The 22,008-nt window shown below is 54.7% G+C and overlaps 1 protein-coding gene across 5 annotated transcripts in view; it reads left to right on the forward strand.

The window, feature by feature from the left end:
* Window positions 1-22,008, forward strand: part of CAMK2A (calcium/calmodulin dependent protein kinase II alpha) — a 61,894-nt gene that overhangs the window by 8,167 nt on the left and 31,719 nt on the right. For all 5 annotated transcript variants that reach the window (XM_034656874.1, XM_034656875.1, XM_002918160.4 and 2 more), the window contains exons 2-6: window positions 6,756-6,850; window positions 13,535-13,594; window positions 19,388-19,442; window positions 20,281-20,346; window positions 20,466-20,538. In XM_034656874.1, coding sequence (XP_034512765.1) covers window positions 6,756-6,850; window positions 13,535-13,594; window positions 19,388-19,442; window positions 20,281-20,346; window positions 20,466-20,538 — 349 coding nt within the window. The remainder of the gene's footprint in view (window positions 1-6,755; window positions 6,851-13,534; window positions 13,595-19,387; window positions 19,443-20,280; window positions 20,347-20,465; window positions 20,539-22,008) is intronic.

The following is a 22,008-nucleotide window of genomic DNA, read 5'->3' on the forward strand; positions in this document are numbered from 1 at the left end:
TAATTGACAGTGGGGAGACGTTCCTGGGGAGACAGGATTTTGATTATGAGCTGCCTGTCACATAGCATCCGGGCAAGATGGTGAGTGGCTCGAAACTCGGGACTGGAATTCTGGCGAGAGGAGGGGCTGTAGAGACGCAGGTTTCAATCTTGCATGACGGTCAGTGGCCTTTACCATTTGCAGGGGTGGTGGGGTCACAGAATTCTTTGTGAAGCTGATGGAAAGTAGGCGTCCTCTGCCCAGAATAATGCACAGACACAGAATCATTTTATTGAAATTTTAGGTGTGTTCACGACCACCCAGGGCCTGGGGGAGGGGATGGAGAGAAATGGTAAGAGGGCAGTGGAGAGAGAACGGGGGTAGTGATTTGGGAGGAGAGGAGGCAGGGTGCCAGGGAGAGTGGAGCCACCTAGAAATGAAAGGGAGGATGGACCTCAAAGCTTGAGGTCAGTGGGGCCAGATGCCGCCTGGTGTGAGGCAGGCAAAGTGGGTCAGGAGCACTGGGCTGCAGGGGCTGGGGGGGGGCATTGGGTGGGCAGGCCTGGCACAGCTTCCTTCCAGGGAGCCCGGGGGTGGGCACCAGATTGTGGTGGGTTCATGGAGTGTGGGAGGTGGAAAGAGGAGGCAGCGCATGTCGGACACTTGTTCTGGAAGTTTGGCAGCAAAGAGGGAGGAAGGAAGTGGCCCAAGCTGTTGGGTCGAGAGAAAGGTTCTTGGTTTTTAATTTAAAAAATTTAGGGGAGCAGGATGGTTATTTATTTTTTCCAGAATAAGGGAAACCTGTGTGTGTTTGAGGAAGCAGCCAGTGGAGAGAAGACCCTAATAATTGTCAGGACCCCTGACAATCAGCCCCTTAAGGAGTCCAGAGTGGAGGGGGGTTTTGTCTCCAGAAGGCCCCCAGAAACAGTCTTCTGCCGGCTGAGACCCAGGGGCCTGCCCTGGGCTCTGGGCAGATCAGAGTCAAGGTGGGGAGGTTTACTTTAGAGGAAATGGGCGGTAAGCAGTCTCGGGCAGTAGGAACCTCTCCGCGCCCCTATGTAGGAGAGACTTCTCACCAACGGCCCGGAAAGAGGTATGGCTGGGGGTCCTCATCCCCATCTTTCAAATGGGGGAAACGGAGGCCCAGAGGGTAAGCAAGCTGGTAGCCAAGCTGGGTGAGGACCCAGCTCTTTGATCTCCCCATCGAATGCTCCCATGCTCTCCTGGCTTCCATGTCAGCATTTTGGGCTGTTTCAGGCCAGAGAGAGCGGTGAGCCCCTGCGGGCTGACAGCCAGCATCTCCCAGGACACCGAGCCTGCCAGGCAGCCAGAAAGCAATTTCCCAGTGTGAATCTTGCTTTTCACGGCCCATTAGCACGTTCCTACATTCTCAGCCACGCTGGACCCACTCTCACCGCGCCCTCTCCATCTGTCTGTTGGAGAGCCGGGCAGGGCCTCCCTGCCTGCTGGTGCCCACCCATAGGGGCAGGGTGCTCTGCCCTGGGGAGCACCCCCTTCCCCTCCTCACCACAGCCCCCACAACCTCCTCTCCTGGCTTGCCTCTTCCCCAGGCTTGGCAAACAAGGTCCATTTTATTTCTGATGATGCCAGCTGTTCTCATCACTTCGTAGATAATGATGCCTATAAAAGGCCTTGTTTCTTGAGCATTTACTAGACTCCAGGGACTGTGCTAAACCCATTGCATACCTTATTATATCTCGCTGCATGGGGCGGGTACTCTTCTGATCTACACTTTACAGGGGAGGAAACAGGCCAACGGAGGTTAAGTAGCTTGCTCGTAAGTGGCTGCTCCACGGTTTGAACTCTGGTTGGCCTGGCTCAGGCGTCCCTGTCCTTATCCCCATAGAACTTCACACTCCAGTATGGCGGTCAGTAGCCACATATAGCTGCTCAAATGAAATAAAACTAAAGATGCAGTTCTTCAGTCCTACTAGCCAGATTTCAAGCGCTTCATAACCCATGAAGCTAGTGGCTGCCACATGGGGCCACACAGAGTGTTTCCACCATCACAGGACATTCTGGTACAGAATACTACAGGTGGAAAGGGTTCTATACCATTTAGCCTCGTTCCCACCCGAACCCCCATGTTGCAGATGAAAGAAGGTGAAGCCCATATTGGGCAGGCCTCTGTCCAAGACCTCCCAGCAGGGCAGAGAGCTGAGATTCTGTCCCTCGAGTGTCTGTCTGTCTCACACACACACACCTCCCTGGCCACATTCTGTGTATTTCACACCCAGGGTGATGCATGTGCGCCTTGCCGTACCCAGAGCCTCATGGGATCTCATGCACAGGGCACTGACGGGACTGCCCACACGCAGCTGTGGGCAGACATGCCCCCTTGACCCCTTGTCACCCAGGAACACCTTCGCAGACCCTCCCCGGACCCGTCCATGGACACTCACACTGGCTTCACACATGCAGGCCTCGTCCCTTCCTCTCAGGACCCCCGGTCACTCCCTTCCACCCCGAGCTCCCCACCTTGGCCTCCTCCCCTCTCTGCCCCGTGCTGTTGCCCAGCTACTGCCCTCCTGCCTGCTGCCCACCTGCTCAGCTCAGGGCCCGGGGAGGACTGGGCTGGCTTTTGTGTTGTTTGCCAAGGCTGCTGGGCTGTGGCCACTTGCTCCTGCAGGACAGCAGTGCAGAAATAGGCCTTTTTAAAGCAAAATATACCCAAGAGAGGAGGTTAGTCTCATTTCTGCTGCAGATACTCCTCTGCCCCTTGTCTCCCTGACCCCCAGCACCGTGGCGAGCGGGGCGGATGGAGACCTGAGGCTGCATAGGTAGGGGTGAAGTGCCAAGTTCAATATCACAGTTGAGGATAAGTCACGATCAGACCACAGAGCTTTGCGAGCCCAGAGCCCCTGCTCCTGAGGGTCCTACTTCCCTGCCTTGGGTGGAGTCAGAAGAGCCAGTTTCCCCATCAGTTAAATGGGGATCATATTTCCAACTCCGCAGCCCCGCTGTGGTCAAGAAGGATCTTAGCAGTGCACGTGCATTTAAAAGGAGGCTACCTTCTCGGGTACGTGAGAGGCTGGTGCCCTCCGGACTAGTAGCTCTGAACTGGTTTTGATAAACTCCTCCCTCTGAGCAGCTGCTCAAAGCTATGCATCCTTGCCCCAGAAAAAAATGCACATACCTACTTCCAGAGGCACGGGATGTCCTTCAGCGGGCACGTGGCCCCTGCAGCTGCCCTTCCCATGTTAGAACCTAGTTAGGACCCCCAGTTAGGGGCCCCTGGGTGGCTCAGTCGGTTAAGCAGCTGCCTTCCCCTTGGGTCATGATCTCAGGGTCCTGGGATCGAATCCTGAATTGGGCTCCCTACTCAGCGGGGAGTCTGCTTCTCCCTTTCCTTCTGTGCTCTCTCTCACGCGCTCCAAGCACATAAATAAAATCTTAAAAAAAAAAAAAAAAAGGACCCCTAGTTAGAAACTGGGATTTACACAAAAGCTTGGCACTGTGTTCCGAGAACGAAATTTAGCAAATGTACATTCTCTTATTTTATAGATGTGGCTCTTAGGTCCTCAGCTCCTAGGGCAGAGGCCAGGTTCGGGGGACTGCCAAGAATCCCTGCAGAGAGTTGCATGCGACAGCCCCGTCGGTGCTGATGTCAGGGCATCTAGCAGGACTCCCCCAGAGGGCAGGCAGGAGACAATCCCCAGGACCGCATGTTAAATGAAAATACAGATCCCTTGTACCCCCGCCCAGGGGTTCTGGTTTGGTTCAGTCTGCATAGGGCCTTGGCATACATACTTTAACAATATCCCCAGGGGGTTCCAAAGCAGCCAGTTTGATAACCACTGGTCTAAGGTCTTTGCTTGGAACGTAATTTTTTACTTAGTTTTTTTACTTTTTACTTAGAATTTGTTTCTTGGGGCACCTGTGTAGCTCAGTCCATTGAAGTCAGCTTTCGGCTTGGGTCATGATCTCGGGGTTCTGGGATCGAGCCCCATATTGGGCTCCCTGCTTGGCGGAGAGTCTGCTTCTCCCCCTCCCTCTGCCCCTCTCCCTGTTTGTGGTCTCTCTCTCTCTCTCTCTCAAATGAATAAATAAATTAAAAAAAAGAATTTGTTTCTTTAGTGGAGAAATTATACCGATTCCTCCTTCACTGCCTTCCTCCCCCTACCCCTCCATCCTTCCATCCCTCCATACCACATTAATTGACCTCCAGCTCTGGACCAAACATGGGCTAGATGCTGGTGAGTGAGGCAGGGCCCAGCCCCTGCACGCAGGAGCTTACAGCCCCTCTCCTCCCATGCCCCTGCTCTCACTGGAGCTCTCCAACCTTTCCCAGAAGGGGCCACTTTAAACACTCTCCCCCGGGGCCTTTGGGAATCGTGGCCACCAACTGGGCAGGGAACTGAAGGTCTTTGGGTCCATCCCCCTGTCTGGGTAGGGTGGGCACCTTCGAGAGACCAGTGGTGCCCTACCTTCTCCAGATGCCTGTTCCTATTCCTAACACCCTGACATAAAATCCACTCCCTCATCTCATTCAGTCTTTCTCACTGTGGGTTCAATCCACCTCCCGTTCCTACAAGTAACATCGACGGAGGCCCTGCTGGTAGCGGACGTTGGGTATCGGGGCACAGGGACGTGGACGTGACCTTCAGGAACTTACTGCCAGGTGGGAGGGACAAACAGGATGAGCAACCAAGCAACCGTGAACTTGGGCTAGATGGGGAGGGGCGAAGTGCTCCGGGAGCACGGGTGAGGGAGTCCTTAACAGGGAGGCTTCTCTGGGAAGGAGACGCAGGTCTTGCTGCTTTCCTGGGGCAGGAAGGGGGTGAGGGAAGGACAGCAAAGGTGCACACCCCAGGGAAAGTCCATTGCTGTGTGAGACGATCCACTTGCCCAGGAATTCTGGTGCAAGTGGATAGTCTAGTGCTTTCTAGTGCTTTCCTACAAGGTCACATTTCCTGGTTTCATGCCCCCTCCTGGCTCTTTCTTCCTCATCCCTCTCCAGTTTTCCATTCACTCCACTCGTGCTGCTCAGACATGAAACCAGAGACGCCATGCCCAGGGTGTGTGCAGAGAGGGCGTCTGGGCCCACCTGCAGGCTTCCTGGGGTTGGACCCGTCCTTATGTTGAGGATAGGGCATCCAAGTTTGGAGGATGTGATGAGGTGTGGCCATGTCAGGAACCTGGGTGTGGCAAGGTCCCTTGGTGGGGGTGCCAATACCTGAGCTCGAGGCCTGGCCCCGCCTGCGGCTAGCTACGTGATCCCTGAGCCGTCTACACTGAGCTGCACTGGAGCTCCGAGCCTTCAGCTTCACCGCTGATGCTGACGTAAGGAATCAGAATCTGCATTTTAATAAGATACCCTGGTGACTCATAGACACACTAGAATTGGGGAAACCTGCCCACAGACTTGCTTTTTGCCATTAGTCTGTGGTTAGGGTGTTCATGGCGGTGACTACGGTCAGTGTCTGGTTGCTTCAGGGCCTCCTCTGGGGTGCGAAGGAGCTGCACCGATGACCTTTGTGATAGGGGGTATGATATCGTTCCTAGATGCAAGATCAGACCCTCACACTGGGTTTATTGGGCCAGATACCATGTTTAGATTTTTTTTTTTAGAATAAGGTGCCAGTATTTAAAAATTGGGAAATTTCACATAAATATCCAGACTTCAGGCTTTTATCAAAAAATTGAACAATTTGGGAAATGGTCCACATTCCACATGGCGGTAATCAGTGTCCCCATGCAAAGCACTGACACAGCCCTCGCTCCAAATGTTTCCCAACCACTGATACTTTGAGGATCAAGTCCCAGGCGCCTCTTAAAACACGAAAACAGGGGTGCCTGGGTGGCTTAGTCAGTTAAGCGGCTGCCTTCGGCTCAGGTCACGATCTCAGCGTCCTGGGATCAAGTCCCGCATCGGGCTCTCCGCTCAGTCAGCGGTGAGTCTCCTTCTCCCTCTCTTTCTGTGATCTCTCTCGCTTTCTCTCTCTCAAATAAATAAATAAAATCTTTTTAAAAAATCAAATAAAACATGAAAAGATTCTCAGCCTCACTCAATATGAGAATTACAAATCAAGCCTACAGTCAGTCACCATTTCCCACATGTCTCACTAGCAAAGATAAGAAAGTTTGATGACACACTGTGAGCAAAGGTGGAGGAAAATGGTCCCCTCACATACTAGGGAAAGTAAGTTGGTACGATCTCTAAGCTGGATAATCTCCCATCATCCGTCATAATTACCAATAATACCTACCCTTTGACCAAATAATACCAGTTCTCGAAATTTATCCACAGACACTTGCACACATGGGAAATGTAATTCTAATGCACACAGAGAAGGTTAGTCATTGCAGTGCTGTTTGTAATATGGATGGAACTATGGATTGAACTAACCTAAATGCCCACTGATAGGGGACTGGCTGGGTACATCCTAGGACAGCCATATGATTAAATAATGAGGAGCTCTATATGTTACAATATGGAAGGAATATCTCCCAAATACTGACTGTGATTCTGACACTACATGATTCTAATGCTTTACAACCTGGTGAGCCCAACTTATTACAACTCTGGAAGGCTCACCTCTCCTGAGGCCAAGGTCCTCATAATCCGCTGGCAGGGGTGCTCCTGGGTCTCCAGCCCTGCCCTGTCCCTGAGTCAGGCCACGCAGCCCCCATGAGTTTGAGCAGCCCTGCAGGAGGGCTCCCCAGCCAGCACAGTACAGACGCGTGAACCTGGGCCTGTCCTAGCGATGCATCCGTTGGGCCTGTCCTTACCTCCGCCCCCTTCTCTGTCCTAGGGGAGCCTTCTCGGTGGTGCGCCGTTGCGTGAAGGTGCTGGCTGGCCAGGAGTATGCTGCCAAGATCATCAACACGAAGAAGCTCTCAGCCAGAGGTAGGTGGCAGGTCCACTTCTCGCCCGCCCTCCGGGGCTCTCCCTCCCTCGACGCCTTGGGTCAGGAGCCCGACCTGTGGTCTGTCCCCCGGGGGATGCTGCAGCAGGGAGATTCTTCTTCCTGTGGGTATTAGGAGAACAGACCCCTCCATTTTCCTTCCTTAGGGGATCTAGACTGGAGGCCACAGCCTCTCAGACGGGCCAGGCTCTCTGCCTCCCACCCAGGTGAAGTAAGGTGCCAGGTGGGACTTCCTTTCATGCCCTTCTGCCACTTGCTTCTTTGCTCATCTCCAGACCTGTGCACCCACCACTCCCTTCCCTGGCTCCTTACAAGGCTGGTCCTTTTTCACCTTCAGGTCTTGGCTCAGTGTCACATCCTTTGAGAGACTTCCCTGACCCTTACACCTGAGAGCGTCTCCCCCATTTTACATCTGTTATTACTGGTTACCTTCATGGTGGCTTGCCCCCAATTTGTATCCCATTCACTGGCTTGGTCCCTTGCTTAACACGCATCTTGGCTACAAGCTCCAAGAGAGAGGGACGGCAGGCTCTCATCCCCTGGTATTCCCAGTACCTAGGACAGCACCCAACTCGTTCCCGGGGCTCTACCAGTGTCCACTGAACTCCAGGTGCATTTGGCTTCAGCCACACAGGTCCGCCCTCTCCTCCCTGAATATATTCCCTAGAACAGGGGCTCCCAAACCAGTCCTCACCCTGGAACCCCTGGAGAGCTTCCAGAACTCCTGATGCCTGGGCCCCACCCCCAGCAGCTATGACTTCATCCATGTGGGGTGTGACCTGGTTTGGAAAACATCCCAGGTAATTCCAGTTGGGAAGTGGTCCTAGACCAGCAGCGTCAGCATCACCAGGAGATGGCTAGAAATGCACATTCTTGTTTCCAGACTTAAGGAATCAGGATCTGCCTTTTAACAAGGTACCCTGGTGATCCATGAGGATACTGGAACTTGGAAAGCCTGCCCAGGAGCCTTGCTTCTTGCCCTTAGCATGTGGTTAGAGCAGTAACAGTAGCGACCATGGTCAGTGCATTGGGGAAGGTTATCTTAAAAAATCCAGTGCCCGCTCTGAATGCTGTCTAAGCTGCCTTGGTGAGGCCTGGGGGCGGAGGGAATCCTGCTGGGTGCGGCGGGTACAGGTGCAGCACGGGACACATCATGGGAGGGGCTGGTGTAGTGGCCAGGTGTTCACCTGGCATAGCGGCAGCTGTGTTGGGGCTGGGGCCCAGCAGGGGTGGGGTTCGTAGACACTGGTACAGGATGTTCACATGGTCCCCCGCAGGCCTCCCAGCAGGCCCCGTGTTGGACCGCGTGTTGCTGCCTTTCATCTCTCTGGCTCAGTGCTGCTGGGAGCCCAGCACTTTCTCCTGGTTACTGAACTCCCCTATAGGTAGCCAGTGTCCTGCAGGGAGAAGAGGCTGGGCGCGTGGAGGGTGGTTCTCTGAGGGCCAGGGGCCGAGATGGCACACATTCAGCATGGAAGCTGGTGGGAAGGATGACATGGTGGAAAGTCTGGAGCTGGAGCTGGGGGCAGGGAGCCAGGGCAGGTAGGGTGGCCGCAGGAGTGTGGCCTCATGTCCAGATGCTGGGATCTGCCTTGCTTACTGTGTGACGAGGGGCAATCAGGTGGCTTCCTGTGCTTTAGGTCTCTCATGGTCAAAGGAGATGTCCCAATCCCTGAGATACAAGGGGGCAAGATTAGAGCCACGACTCGGGGTGACTGGTTGAGGTTGCTTCAAAATGAGAGAGGGTCAGGAGTCAGGGTCCTCCCTGGATGCCGGAGCACTTGGGTCAGTTCACGGCATTCTCAGAGCGACACCGCTCCCCGCCTCCTGGTTCTCTCTCTCTCTCTCTCTCTCTCTCACACACACACACACACACACACACACACACTCTGACAGGAGGAGACAGATGTGTATGGGGGACGATGGAAGGAGCACTGCCTCTTTTCTGGAAGGTGCCAAAGCATTCCTTGGGTAGTGAGGACTCTGGGCCGTGCCCGGAGGAAATCAGCAAGTCCCCTGTCTTTGGCAATTTCTTGAGCCTTTGACATCCTTACAGGAAGGTGGCCCAGGCCTAGGTGAGTGTGGAGGGTGGGGATGGGGAGGTTCTCAGGGGGAAAAAGAAGTCTGCCAACTGCCAATGCTTCTCTCCCCAGCGGGAGAGGAGGAAGCGAGCTGCTTCTAGCAAGTTCCTTTGGTTGCCACTGACGGTGCCTGGGGAGGGAGTGGTTTGCTGTTGAATATTTGGCAACATACCCTAAGCTTCTCCTGCTGGCACTCCCAGGGATTTGGCAGCTCCCGGCAGGGACCTGGCCCACCCGGGGCGTCCGTCGTCCTCCCCCTAACCCCAGGGAGCTGCGGCTTCTCCTTCCCCACCCAGGTCAGCCTCTTCTTCTGTTGAGTGGCTCCCCAACCCAGGAGATATTTTTCATATGTATTTTAAAACTACTCTTTTAGATAAAACGCTCATAGTGTAAACAATTTTAAGAAGTCACAAAGACATGGAATGGAAAGTGAAAATTTTGCCTGTCTCAGGCCCTGCCAGATCCCCTTGGGAGCCTTTAAAAAAATGCGGCTGCCTTAGTTCCACTCTGGAGGGCTGGAGTCAGCGGGTGAGGCCCCAGCTCCCGCAGTGACGATAGCTGGTGTGCTCAGGGGTAACTCCCTGCCAGGGGCTCTGTCGGCTTCCAGCCACAGCCTCACTCAGCGCACAGAAGACACTCATTACCATTCTAGGGGACTCTGGGCACATGGATGCGGCCGGTGCAGCCAGGAGTGACTGACGGGGGTACAGAGACCTCCATGGTAACCACTGTCCACCCGAGTGCTCAGGGGTCACTTCCTCAGCTCCCTGGCAACCAGTCCCAGGACATGGGGTGAGAAGCATGGCATGAGCTCATCCAGGCTGCCCCTGAGCCTCAGGTCCATGCTGTGAAGGAGGCAGTGAGACAGAGCCTTCCCGTCTTCCTCATCTTACTCCCCACCCCTGCCCGGCATTCTTGGCCCCTGGGATTATTCCGCCAACCTCCCAGGATCAGGGGCCCTGTTGAGGCCACTAGAGGGTCTGGGCATTTCCTCTTCCGAGACCTGGAAGTCTATTTTTTCCCTGGTTCCTGTGCCTCAGGCCAGAGTCACATCTGCCTGCTGGAGCACTCCCCCTACCCCCCCGCCCCCCGCCGGGCTCCACTTTGCCGGCGGAGCCTTCCAGGCTGCCCAGTTGTATTTCCCCCATGCTCTGCTCTGTCTTGCCCTGCCCTGCTGGCACTATCTGGCCCCAGGAACCTCACCCTGAACCTTACTTTCACTCATCCCTCCCTGCCAAGCTTTTGGGCAGGGTAGGGCCCCTCCGCCCCAACACCCCGGAGGCCTGCCCCTAGGGAGGGAGGGAGGAGGTTCACAAGGTATCAGAGTGAGCATTAGGGGCAATCCTGGGCGGGAGGCTTCCCTCAGGCCTTTCACCATTGTGAGACTGTATCCAGCTAAATGGATTGATTTATTAAGTAATTAATTATGAGAAGGGGAAGCAATATAGTAATTTTGAACATGGGTTGAAATCCCAGCTTTGCCATTTCTTAGTTATGGGTCCTTAGACAAGCTGTTTAGTGGCTCTGGGCCCTGGGGCATGGCCGTGACTGACAGACAAGGTCTTGCTCTCATTGCACCTGCTTTCTAGGGAGGAAGACTGTAAAGAACATTAAACATGTAAATACTCTAGCAACGAGTTATAAAAAAAAACGAGATAGGGTAGTGAGGAAGTGATGGACCGGGAGGGACCCTCAGAAAAGGCAGCCAGGGAACCTTTCTGAAGAGCTGATATTATGCTGGACCTGCCTGAGAAAAGGAGGCAGCTACAGGAAGACTGAGGGGAAAAGCATTCTAGGCAAAAGGCCCAGCAAGTGCAAAGGCCCTGGGGTGGGAAGGGGTTTGGTGTGCCCGAGGCCAGAAAGGTGGCCACTGTGGCCAAAGCTCCAAGGCCAAGATGAGGCAGGACCAGTGGGGTCTGGCTGGCTGTGGTGAGGAGTTTGGATTACAAGTACAATGGGAAGTTTGAAGGGTTGTTGGAGAGTTTGAAGACAGGGAGTGACAGCATCTAATTCATATTTTAATAAGAAGTCTGTGGCTGCCAAGGACAATTGGCGGGAGTGGGGAGAGCATCCAGGAGGGGTTCCTCAGAGCTGTGGGCTCTAATGAGGCTTGACCACCTTATTGAGTGACTTTGATAACGGGACAGCTCCTTATCACTGGGCCTCAGTTTCCTTACCTACAGAACAGAGTAAGGCCTCAGAGGTCAAGAGAAACACAGTCCCTAATTTCTTTGAGGAATGTTAGAAAATAAAAACATGTCAGAGTTACAAAAACTGTTGAAGAACATATATGTTTACATACATTCAACAAATAAATGCTTTTAGCATCGAAAGCTGCAATGTGGGCTGATTGCACTATGCATAAGACGATTAGTTAGCTGTTGGCGTTTCCGGCAGTGCGGGCTGGCCGTCAGGCCTGAGTCTGAGGCTGTGTGACCCACATGTCCTTTCAATGCTGTCAGTGTAACTCTGTTCCTGGGTAACCTCAGGTGGCGAGGAAACATCAGAATTCTGCTGAATGTGTAGCCTGGACCAGGCTCGTCCCCTGAACCCAGAGCCCCAGCCCCCTCTGATAGGCCCCACTTGACCGGCCCGATCTCTGGTTCTGCTGGGGATGACGGGGTGGGGGCAGGGTTGTAGCGCCAGGAAAGTATCCCGCTGTCCTCAGTCCACTGAGGGCCCCCAGCAGCCCTGGATGGACATGCCGCTCCTTTGTATGGGAATTGGCCTCCTGCCATCCTGGAGGATGTGGAAGGAAGCTGGGAGGCCGGGGGACCAAGGGGGATGTCCCCCAGTGTAGACAACCTCCTCTCCCCTAGCCTGTAGCCTTCAGCTGGGGAGTTGAACTATACTCTATGGAAACAGGAGCGGACTTCCTGCTTTGCTGACGAAAAAGCCACATTTCAGCATTGCTCTTGGCTTCTGCAGCCCAGAGAGGAAGGCCAGTGATTGCTCTAATAAAGGGGCAGGGGAAAGGGGAGCTGGCTGCCTGGGCACAAGGGCTGGGTCTTTCTCCGTTCTTATTGCCCTCCTTGGTGGCTGCCTGCTCTGAAGGGGCTAGTCAGAGACTGGAGTTCTAATCCTGGCTCTGCCTTGAGTGTCTGCGTGAGTTCCCTCCTATGCGCCCCAATTCCCATTCAGAAATTGGGGGCAGGTGGAGGTGGTGGTGATGAGTTAGGGCGTGGAGAGCAGTACGGCACAGTGAAGCTCACCCCTGCAGTCTGACTGCCTGGGGACCAAGTGTGGCTCCGCTGATGGCTGCAGGTCTGACTCTGAGCCTCTAGGAACCTCTGTTTCCTCCTCTGTGAAGTCAGAACGTGAAAGCCCCTCCCACAAAGGGCTGTGGTGAGAACAGGAGATGGATACAAAGGTGCTCTACACGGTGCCTGGCACAGAGTGAGTATTCTACTGGCTCCCTTTGTATAGTGCTGGTTTTTTAAATTAAGGCATTAGCTATGGAATTGTGAGAAAAGCACCAGAAAGGAAATTGAGAAGTGCATAAAATGGGGCAGTGATGCCCACAGTGCAGGGTGGTTGGGAAGACTGAAGGGAGTCACGGGTAGGATTGTCCCCAGCAGCCTCAGAGTGGGAGACCACGGGGGCAGATCCTGAGCAAGGCCTCTCTTCCTGGGGGTGTGGACAAAAGTCCTGGAAAGCAGGTGGGAGAGCTCCGGGTAAAGCCCCCAGGCAGCCACATACGGGTTCTAGTCTGTAGATTCTTTGGGGCTCTCTCTGCCTCTGGCCCGGAGTCCCCTATAAGGGAAGTGGCCTCTGTGAATTAATACGGCTCTTCTCCTGCAGAGAAATATACACTCCCCTAAAAAGGGTCATCTTTCAATGGTTTAGTCTTTAATTCAATTATTTCTTGAGCACTGACTATGTGCCAGGCATGTGAGTAGATGCCAGGTGTATAACAGAGACAAAGTTCTTGCCCTTAACGGTGAAGGTGTCCATGAGACAAAGTGAGATGTGTAGCCCCGGGGCCCTGAGAACACAGAGGAGCACCCCTACCAGCCTGGCAGTCAGGACAGGCTGCCAGGAGAGGGTATATCTGAGGATAGGTTGGAGTGAAGGAGTGGTGGCCAGTGAAGGGCTGGTGGGAAGTTGAGAGGGAAAGTTCCAAGCCGAGAGAACCGCATGGGTGGGTGAAGACCCCTAAGCCCGAGCGGGAGGTCTGAGCATGGTCTGGAGAGATGCCATTTAGCAGTTCAGTCTGGCTGCAGTGCCGTGCGAGGGGCAAGGCTGGTGGCAGGGTGGTGGGAGCCAGCCCTGGTGGAGGGGGTGCATTCCAGGCTCTGCGGATGGGGCTCAGGGATGCACTTCATTTGAGAGCCCTGGAAACCACGGCCCAGAGAGAGGAAGGGACTTCTGAGGGGCTGCAACCCTGCCCCCGCCACCCCACGTCTGCTGCATCCTATCGCCTTCCTGGAGACCCCGGGCCCCTGCCAGAAAGGCCGGCTTATCCCGGTGGGGCCCAGGGGCTGCCCCGGAAGGTGCCGATCCGAAGAGGCCATGAAGGGGCCGACATGGAGTGGGCGAAGTTTCCTCCCTCACCTGGGACTCAGCTGGGCATCTGTGTTTCAGACCATCAGAAGCTGGAGCGCGAAGCCCGCATCTGTCGCCTGCTGAAGCACCCCAACATCGGTGAGCTGTGGGGCACGAGCGAGGGGTGTGGGTGGAGCCTGGCCCTGCTCCCCTGCCTGAGCTGGTGGGTGTTCTGGGCTGGGAGGGCAGCTGCTCTCTTCTCTGGGGATGGCGGCAGCAGTGATGGGAAAGGGGGTGCCTTTGATGGTCTCCACATTTCTCAGAGACCAGCTTGGTTGGGGGGAAGGTGAAGAAGGGGCCCTTCCTCCTAGCCCACGCTGCCGGCAGCCTCCTTCAGAAAAGCTGTTTCAGGAAAACTCCTGAAGCTCCGAGAAAGATGAAAATAGGCCAGGCTTGGCCTTGACCGTAACGGCCCACTCCCCAAACCTACCCCGAGCTGCGTCAGCCTGGCACTGCGGCCTGCCCACCTACCTAGAGCAGCAGCCTGCCTGCCCCCCTACCTAGAGCAGCAGCCTGCCTGCCCCCCAGAGGCAGGCACCACGGTGGCCCCTGCCCCAGGGGTAGACTGAGCACAGGCTGCAGGGGAGAGGCTGGGCCTAGACCACGCATCCCTGCCTGAGCTCCCCTCTTCCCCCATGCATGACTGGGGGTCTGCATCCTTGCCCATCAGGGTTCTGAGTTGGGATGGTATGGTGGGGGGCGGGGATTGGAGAGGGGAGGAAGAGCAGATTCCAGATATAGTTCTGTCAGGGAATTGCTGTGTGACCCTGGGGAGGAGCCCTGCCCTCTCTGAGCCACTTTCCCCCATCTTCACAAGGAAACACCCTCTGTATCATCTGAGCATCCTGTTAAAAGGTAGATTCTGGTTCAGTGGCTTTGGGTGGGGCCCAAGATTTTGCACTTCTGACGTGCTCCAAGGTGATGCCAGGGCTGCAGGTTCACAGACCTCACTGGGGGACAAGGCCTAGGGGCTCTCTAAGCAATATCCCGACTTTGACAGCCACCACGCCTTTGTCCTTGGGGAGGAAGCATCTCTGTGCCCAGAGCTGCGAGGGTTAACTCCTGCTGGAGAGAAGCATCTCCATCTGCTATTTATACCCCCAAAGGCGCCTCCCCTTCCGTGTGCCCGGGGAAGGGGAGCAGAACTGTGCAAACAGCAGCCAGAGGCTCCAGGACCAGAATCCGAGGAGGGGCGGCAGGGCTGCTGGTGGGGAGCAGCCCCGCCTCTGCCCCGACCCCTGACCTGCTTGCGGACTCACTGTGGGGCCTAGGCGGCTCCTGCCCTGCTCAGGGCCTCCGGCCGCCCAGCAGTATGATGGAGGGGCTGCGAGGGAGCTCTGACTACAAAGTCCCATGGTTCTTAGAAAGGCTGGCAGCCCCAGAGGAAGGAGGCGGGGAGCGCGTGTGCGTAAGTGTGCACATCGCAGCTGTCTCAGGTCAACGCTGCCTCCTCCCCCTCTCAGCACCTCCCCCCTTGCCCCGCTATACATGGGGAGCAGTACCTTATGGGCTCTGGGGCTGACAGACTGCAGCTCAAATCCTGGGTTTGCTGCTTCATTGCTTTGTGACCCTGGACATGTTGCCAAACCACTCTGAGGCTGTTTCCTCTTCTGGAAAATGGCAATGATACCGCCTCATTGGGTTGTGATGAGTAATTAAAGCGTAACCCCATGACGGTCCCGAGATAAGTGCTGCTCCCCTTTTTCCTCAGTCTGCGCCTTCCCACAAAACAACTTTAGCCGAAAACATAACCTCCATACGAAATCTCATTCGTCCGAGCCATCACGGTGTTTGGGGGACTGTGTTTCACGGGGTGGTTAAGAGAATGGGGTTTGCCCCTGGGGGCCCAGTCCCAGCTCTGCTGTTCACTAGGTGATGGAGGTGATGGAGCGCGCACGGGCCCAGGAGGGTCATCGGGGGGCCACCCTTTACAACAGCTGGGCGGGTTAAATGAGAAATCGCAAGGGAAGCACTTAGCACAAGCCGGGTCTGTGGTAAAGTCGCAGAAATGACACTTCATCATCGTCATCATGATCAAGACCTTTATTCCTTCCTTCCTTCCTTCCTTCCTTCCTTCCTTCCTTCCTTCCTTCCCCCGGCCGCAAGGGTAGCTGGGGCCCCACCACGTGCCAGGGCCTCTGCTGGGGGCTGAGGCGGGCACGGCTAAGGCACAGGGACGTGGAGGGCAGAGCTGAGCCCCAGACCAGGAGGATGTGGGGAAGGTCCCCCACACTATCTCAGGGCTGCGAGGGCCCTGGAAGGAGCTGCTTCCTGAGCCTCGAAGCATCTCACTTCTAAGTGATTATAATCCCCGAAGAAGTGCAGAGAGGTGCAGCTGTGGATGCAGGACCCGAGAGGCAAGGCTGTGCCTGGAGGAGCTAGACTGAGTCCTAGTCAGCCTGCTCGGTGACTCCAGCCACACTAACTGGCTACTCCCTGTGTGTGGCCCCAGCCCCGAGGGGACCAGGTCAGGGAGGCCCTGGCTCAGCACAGGGTGGGGTCCAAATGTGCTTGTGCATGCAGGACAGGGACCGTGCCCCACACTCTGTACCATCACCACCTGCTGATGGGGCTGACCCCAAAAGCCACTGCAGGGAGCAGGGGACACCCTGAGAGTTTAGCAGGAGATTGGGGTCAGCAAGAGAAGTGAGGCTGGTCGATGAGGAAGACGACAGTGTCTTCCTTTGTCAAGTTATTCCCGGTGCCAGGGAAGAACTGTGTTGAGGGCTTTGCGAGCGTCATCGATTAACCCCCCACAGCAGGCCAGTGGTGTTACCACCAGGGGTAGAAAAGGAGGCTCAGAGAGGCTACCTAATGTGCCCAAAGTTACCCAGCTTATAGGAGGCCGAGCTGGGAGGTGAGCCCAGCAAGACAGACTCCAGAGCCCAGGTTCCCAGCCATCATTGAGCTTCCCAAGTGGACATCAGGCGTGTGCCATCAGGGGGCAGTGGGTAGGGGAGCAAGCACTGCCCTTCAGTTTCCAAGAAAAAGGCTAATCGCTGCTGGAAATATGAAAGGAATGTCAGAAATTCGTGAGTCCAGCTGTATAAATGAAAACTAGGTTACAGATTTGTTGGATCTATGGCAATATTTTAAAAAGTCAAAAACTGGCAACATAGCTCAATGACCACAGACATGTCAGTCTCTACGAGGTGGTGAGACCCTTTCATACCCCATGGAGGCTCTTGAATCTTTCTTTTCCTCTTCGGCTTTGGACTGCTCTTTCTCAGGGCAGCCATCCCTGGTGGGAAGGGAGGTTTCATGGGTCCTGTCTCCTGGGTTCTGAGCTGTGATGGTGCCGCACCTCAGGGACGAAAGCCCACCCCAGTGCCCTTATGCAGGTGGGGGCTGGAATCCAGCTTGGGCCTGCCTTGCCTGGCTGCTTAGAGGGGCAACCTTTTTTTTTTTTTTTAAGATTTATTTATTTATTTGAGAGAGAGAGAGCACAAGCAGGGGGGAGGGGTAGAGGGAGAGGGAGAAGCAGGCTCCGCAGGGAGCCTGATGCAGGACTCGATCCCAGGACCCTGGGATTATGACCTGAGCTGAAGGTAGCCACTTAACCAACGGAGCCACCCAGGCACTCAGAAAGAGTCTTTTTAAAAACTTCATCTTGATACACTAATAATGCAAGTTTATTGTAGATCAAAGAGAAGACAATTTTTAAAGTATCCTCTATAAACTTGGTACTTAGAGCTAATACTGTATGATACATCTTTCCATATGATATATGATGTCTGTACCTTCTCAGGTGTTTCTATACATGTTGTCTCAGGTCAGGTTTCTTAGAAGCAGAGCCTGAGGCAGGGATTCAGGTGCTTGCGATCTACTGTGGGAGTGCTCCCAGGGGAGACCTGCAAGGGACAGGGTGAAGCAGGATGGAAAAAGGGAAGGAATTGACCAAAGATGTGGCCTCAGGTCAAGTCTAACTTTGACCTGATTCCAGGTGTGTGTACAGGGTGCAGTGGGGAGGCCTCTGGAACATAAATCTTGTTTTGGGCTTGTCCCTCCCTAAGGCAAGGAGATTGGCCCTTTGCACTGACCCTGCCTTCCCATATTAGTCAGTCATTGGCTGCAGGCTGCAAGTAACCTTGTGCACCAGGCGGCTCCATCCGTGGTGGGCAATTCGCCAGTGAAGGGGAGTAAACGTGGGCTGTCAGCAGCCACCTCTCCCAGAGGCTGCAGGCTGGCCGTCCCATCTTACAGAAGGGGACCTGGCCAGGGCACACAGAATCTACAGAATGCTCGTCTCAATACACATGTACATGTCAAAACCCAAGCCTACCTTTGCGTTGAAATGTATTAAAAAATTGAAATAGGTGAATAGATAGAGGAATGGTTAGAAATGTAGTAAAACAAGTGTAAGAAAGGGTTAATGATAGAATCTAAGTGGTGGGTCCATGGGTGTTCACTGGAGTGTATGTGTGAATTTTTTTATAATAAAATGTTGATTAAAAAATTAAAGCAGGAATATATAATATGCACTCTTAGGCAACCTGCTTTTTAGTTTTGCTTTACAAAATATTTAAAACAGGGGCGCCTGGCTGGCTCAGTCGGTAGAGCATGTGACTCTTAATCTCAGGGTCCTAAGTTCCAGCCCCACATTGAGTATAGAGCTTACTTAAGAATAAAATAAAATATATTTAGGGGCGCCTGGGTGGCTCAGTCGGTTAAGCGTCTGCCTTCAGCTCAGGGTGTGATCCCAGCGCTATGGGATCGAGCCCCACATCAGGCTTCTCCACTGAGAGCCTACTTCTTCCTCTCCCACTCCCCCTGCTTGTGTTCCCTCTCTCGCTGGCTGTCTCTATCACTGTCGAATAAATAAATAAAATCTTAAAAAAAAAAAAAAGAAAGAAAGAAACCATAATGTCACCCACCTACTGCTCCTACTCTCCCAATTCCCCTCCCCAAGGTCCTCCAATGCCCACTTTTTGGTATCCTTGCAGAGAGGCTAATGCCATTAACAGGCTGAAATACATCTTTTTAAAAAGTACCACGCACTGTTTTGCACTTTGCTTTTGTGCCAAACAACATAATTTGGAGATGCTTCTGAACCAGGGGATACGTAACTGTCGTATGATTTTAACAGCTGTGTAATCTTCCGTTGTGCGACATCTCCTCATTCTCTGAGCACACACCCCACTCTGTGGACGTTTTTAGGCTGTGGCTCAGAGAAGGATGTGAAGCTGTCCCGGGAGAAAATGAGGTTGGCTGGCAGGGTACAGCCCCCCAGAGTCAGCCCTGGGCCTTGGGCCCTTCCTTCCAGAATCTTAGGGGGTAATTTTGGAAGCTCTGGGCTCCTGGGAGTCTTGCCCCTGTCCTTGGTAAGTGAGGTATGAAGAGAAGGCAGTTTCTCAGTGTGCCTAACTCAGGGACCGCTGTCCTCCCAACAACAGTGGCTCTCTTATCCACACCTGGATCAGGGCTTTTCCCCCAGGGCCGCCACTGGATGAACACCGACTGTGTGCCTCATGGAATTCTCACAACGAGTCTGCAGGGCCAGGAGTTTCATTCTCATTGTCCAGGCAAGAAAAGAGAGGCTCAGAAAGGTGTAGCAACTTGCCTGAAATCACACAGCAAGCAAGGAGCAGAGATCTGAGCTATTTCCATGATGCTGGCCTGCCCAGCAAGGAAGCTGAGCGTTGGAGGAAGGAAGAGGCCAAACTTTGACCAAAGCAGAGAGGGGTCTTCCATCTTTAAACCCAGGCCTCTTTTGACGAGGCCCGAGGTCAGTGAGCCATCCTTCACTTGCGTTTGTCAAAGCACCTGTTACCTGGCTTGTGCTCAGTGACTGAGAAATTGTCATGTTGGCCATTGGAGGGGTGAGGTGAGAGGGCAGGAGGGGGTGGGAAGCAGTGCTTCCGGGTTAACTGGCTGCCTGGGCCCCTCCCACAGTCCGGCTCCACGACAGCATCTCCGAGGAGGGACATCATTACCTGATCTTCGACCTGTGAGTTTGCGCCCACCCCGGGATGTACAAGGGCTCTAGGGGCAGCCTGAGCAGGGATGACCTAGCTGGGCCCCTTGGCCTCATTCCCAAATGCCCCCAGGCTGGGCTGAATTCCCTCTTCCGAGACAAAAGTTTCCCGAATGTGGTACGCCTGCCACCCAGACAGTGCAGGTGGGTCTCCCTGAAACGCCAACACACACTTGTTACTTTCATCGTCTTATTGTTTTGTTTCTATTTGTGGCCGGTGATGCTGGCTTTCCATGTCTAGTGGCAATATCAAGTTTCCTTTTGGAGTAATTTAAGTTTTGAAAGCCAGTCAATTGAGTGAAAAACAATAATAAAATGATAGATTCTTGGGTTGGCAGAGAAACTCAGTGAAGACACTGGTCCCATCTGCAAAAAGCAGTTAATCATGGGGAAGGCTCTGGCTGTGTGGGTACATGGGAACTCTCTGTGCCTTCTGCTCAGTGTTGCTGTGTGCCTCAAGTTACTCTAAAAAATAAAGTTTATGAAACCAACAAACAACCAACCACAACAATCCCAGCCCTTGGGCTTCCTAATGAACCTGAAAGATATGCTCCGAGTGTCCCACCCCATGTCCTAACTCCAGCCTGGACCCAGTGGCAGAGAAGGGCAGGTGATGGATGGGAGGGAAGTCAGTGGAAGGGTGGGCCGGGAGGCTTGCCCCAGGAGGCATCCCTGGGGCCCCTGGGGTTCCTGCCTGTGGGCTGAGATTCTGAGGTGCCTGGCTCCCACCCTTAGCTTCCTGGAGACTCTTCCAGAAGAGGCAACACCAGGGGACCTCTGTGGGAAGGTGACTCTGTGCCTGTTTCCCCAGGGTTACCGGTGGGGAGCTGTTTGAGGACATCGTGGCCCGGGAGTATTACAGTGAGGCTGATGCCAGGTGAGCGCCAGGTGCAGCCTGGCGATGGTGCCTGGGGGCAGGGCGTCTCCCCCGCTGGCTTCCCAGCTGCCCAGGGGACATCTGCCTTCACACAGGGACCCTCTCCTCTCTCTCCCCAGTCACTGTATCCAGCAGATCCTGGAGGCCGTGCTGCACTGTCATCAGATGGGCGTGGTGCACCGGGACCTGAAGGTGAGTGACCCACCCGAGGGGGCGGCTCCCCTGGGAGATTATCAGAATCCCTTGAATCCCCCTGAGTTGGGCTGGGGGGGTGACATCTAGCCCACTGCTCAGATGAGGAAACTGGACACAGGAAGGAGTATCTAGGCTTAGGATGTAGTCTCCTGAGTCCCAGGCCCACGACATGCTTCGGGCCAGACCAGGTAAGCTGTCCAGACTGGCTCTGGAGGGGTCCAAGTCCCAGCCAGGCCACTCTCCAGCTGCAGGGTCTCAGCTTGCTGACAGTGGGGTTGCCATGGCAACCTCAGCTGGGGTTGCTGATTCTGTCAAAGGAGACAGCACAGTGCCTGGTGCACAGAAACACTGGGATTCTTATTTCTGGGTCCATGGCAGGTGCAGGGAGAAGAAACACAGGCCTTGGGGCCCCCGGAGTCCTTCCTCTTGCCACCTGAAGGAGCAGAAGGACAGGCCTAGGCAGATGTGTGATCTAGGGTTGGCGCCAGCCCCGCAGCCTTGCCCGATCAGCACAGACTCCTAGATCTCCTCTGCTAGCCTCAAGGCATCGAGGCTGGCAGCTCATAACATTCCCCCGACTTTCAGAGCAGCACACAGAGGCCTACAGAGTCTAAGGGACTTGCCCAAGAATATGCCGGTCAGTTGTGCCTGAGCTAAGACTGGAGCCCTGGCCTTCTGACCCCAGCCCCTGGGCCTGAGGGGGTCCAGGCCAAAAAGCCACTCAGGGTGGTTCCTGTTCCCGCAGTAGCTCCTTCGAGGTGCCTTTGAACCTCTGCTCTTTGCCCTTCAGTGACTCTCGACTCACTTCTTACGGGGCAGCCCCTTGCACCACTGGGAAAGTCTCCTTCCATTTTTCTTGCTGTGGCCTGTGAGCCCCAGTCCTGCCCTTTGGGGCCACACAGATCAAGATCGAGCCTCCAGCTCAGGCCCCAGAGGCACGTGGGCAGCTTTGTGGTACCTGCTCGGTCTTCCGCAGGCTGTTCTTCTCCGTCCCACCCAGGACAGGCCCTCCAGGCCCTCCTCAGCTCGGACACCTTCTCTGGGGACACCCCCTGGGCATCGTGCAGTAGGTCCAGGTCCCCCTCTGGGGTGCAGTGCTCCGCCCAGAAGCCCTGCCCACCTCTGCCTCTCACAGGGGAGCTCCCTATGGCTCGGTGTAGACCCACAGGCAAGCGTGCATTCCAAGAGGGTCCTGGCCAGATGGCGGGGCAGTTCTCCCAGAGGGCCTGTTCCCATTATAGCTACAGCCCCTGCATGGGAGGAGAAAGGAGGAGAGGCAGCGAAATTTAGGCCACTCTGGATAGATTAATTAGTGGCATATTCATCAAATCAGGGCAGGACGGCTACCGAGACCCAGGACACGTTGGGAACACAGTCCCCAGAGGATAAAAGAGGACTTCGAGAGGGGCAGACGGAGCTATATTTGTTTGGGTCCCGCCTAGCTTTGTGCAGTGAAAGGTCAGAGGT

The sequence above is a fragment of the Ailuropoda melanoleuca genome, chromosome 3, assembly GCF_002007445.2.
Source record: "Ailuropoda melanoleuca isolate Jingjing chromosome 3, ASM200744v2, whole genome shotgun sequence".
NCBI classification, from domain to species: domain Eukaryota; kingdom Metazoa; phylum Chordata; class Mammalia; order Carnivora; family Ursidae; genus Ailuropoda; species Ailuropoda melanoleuca.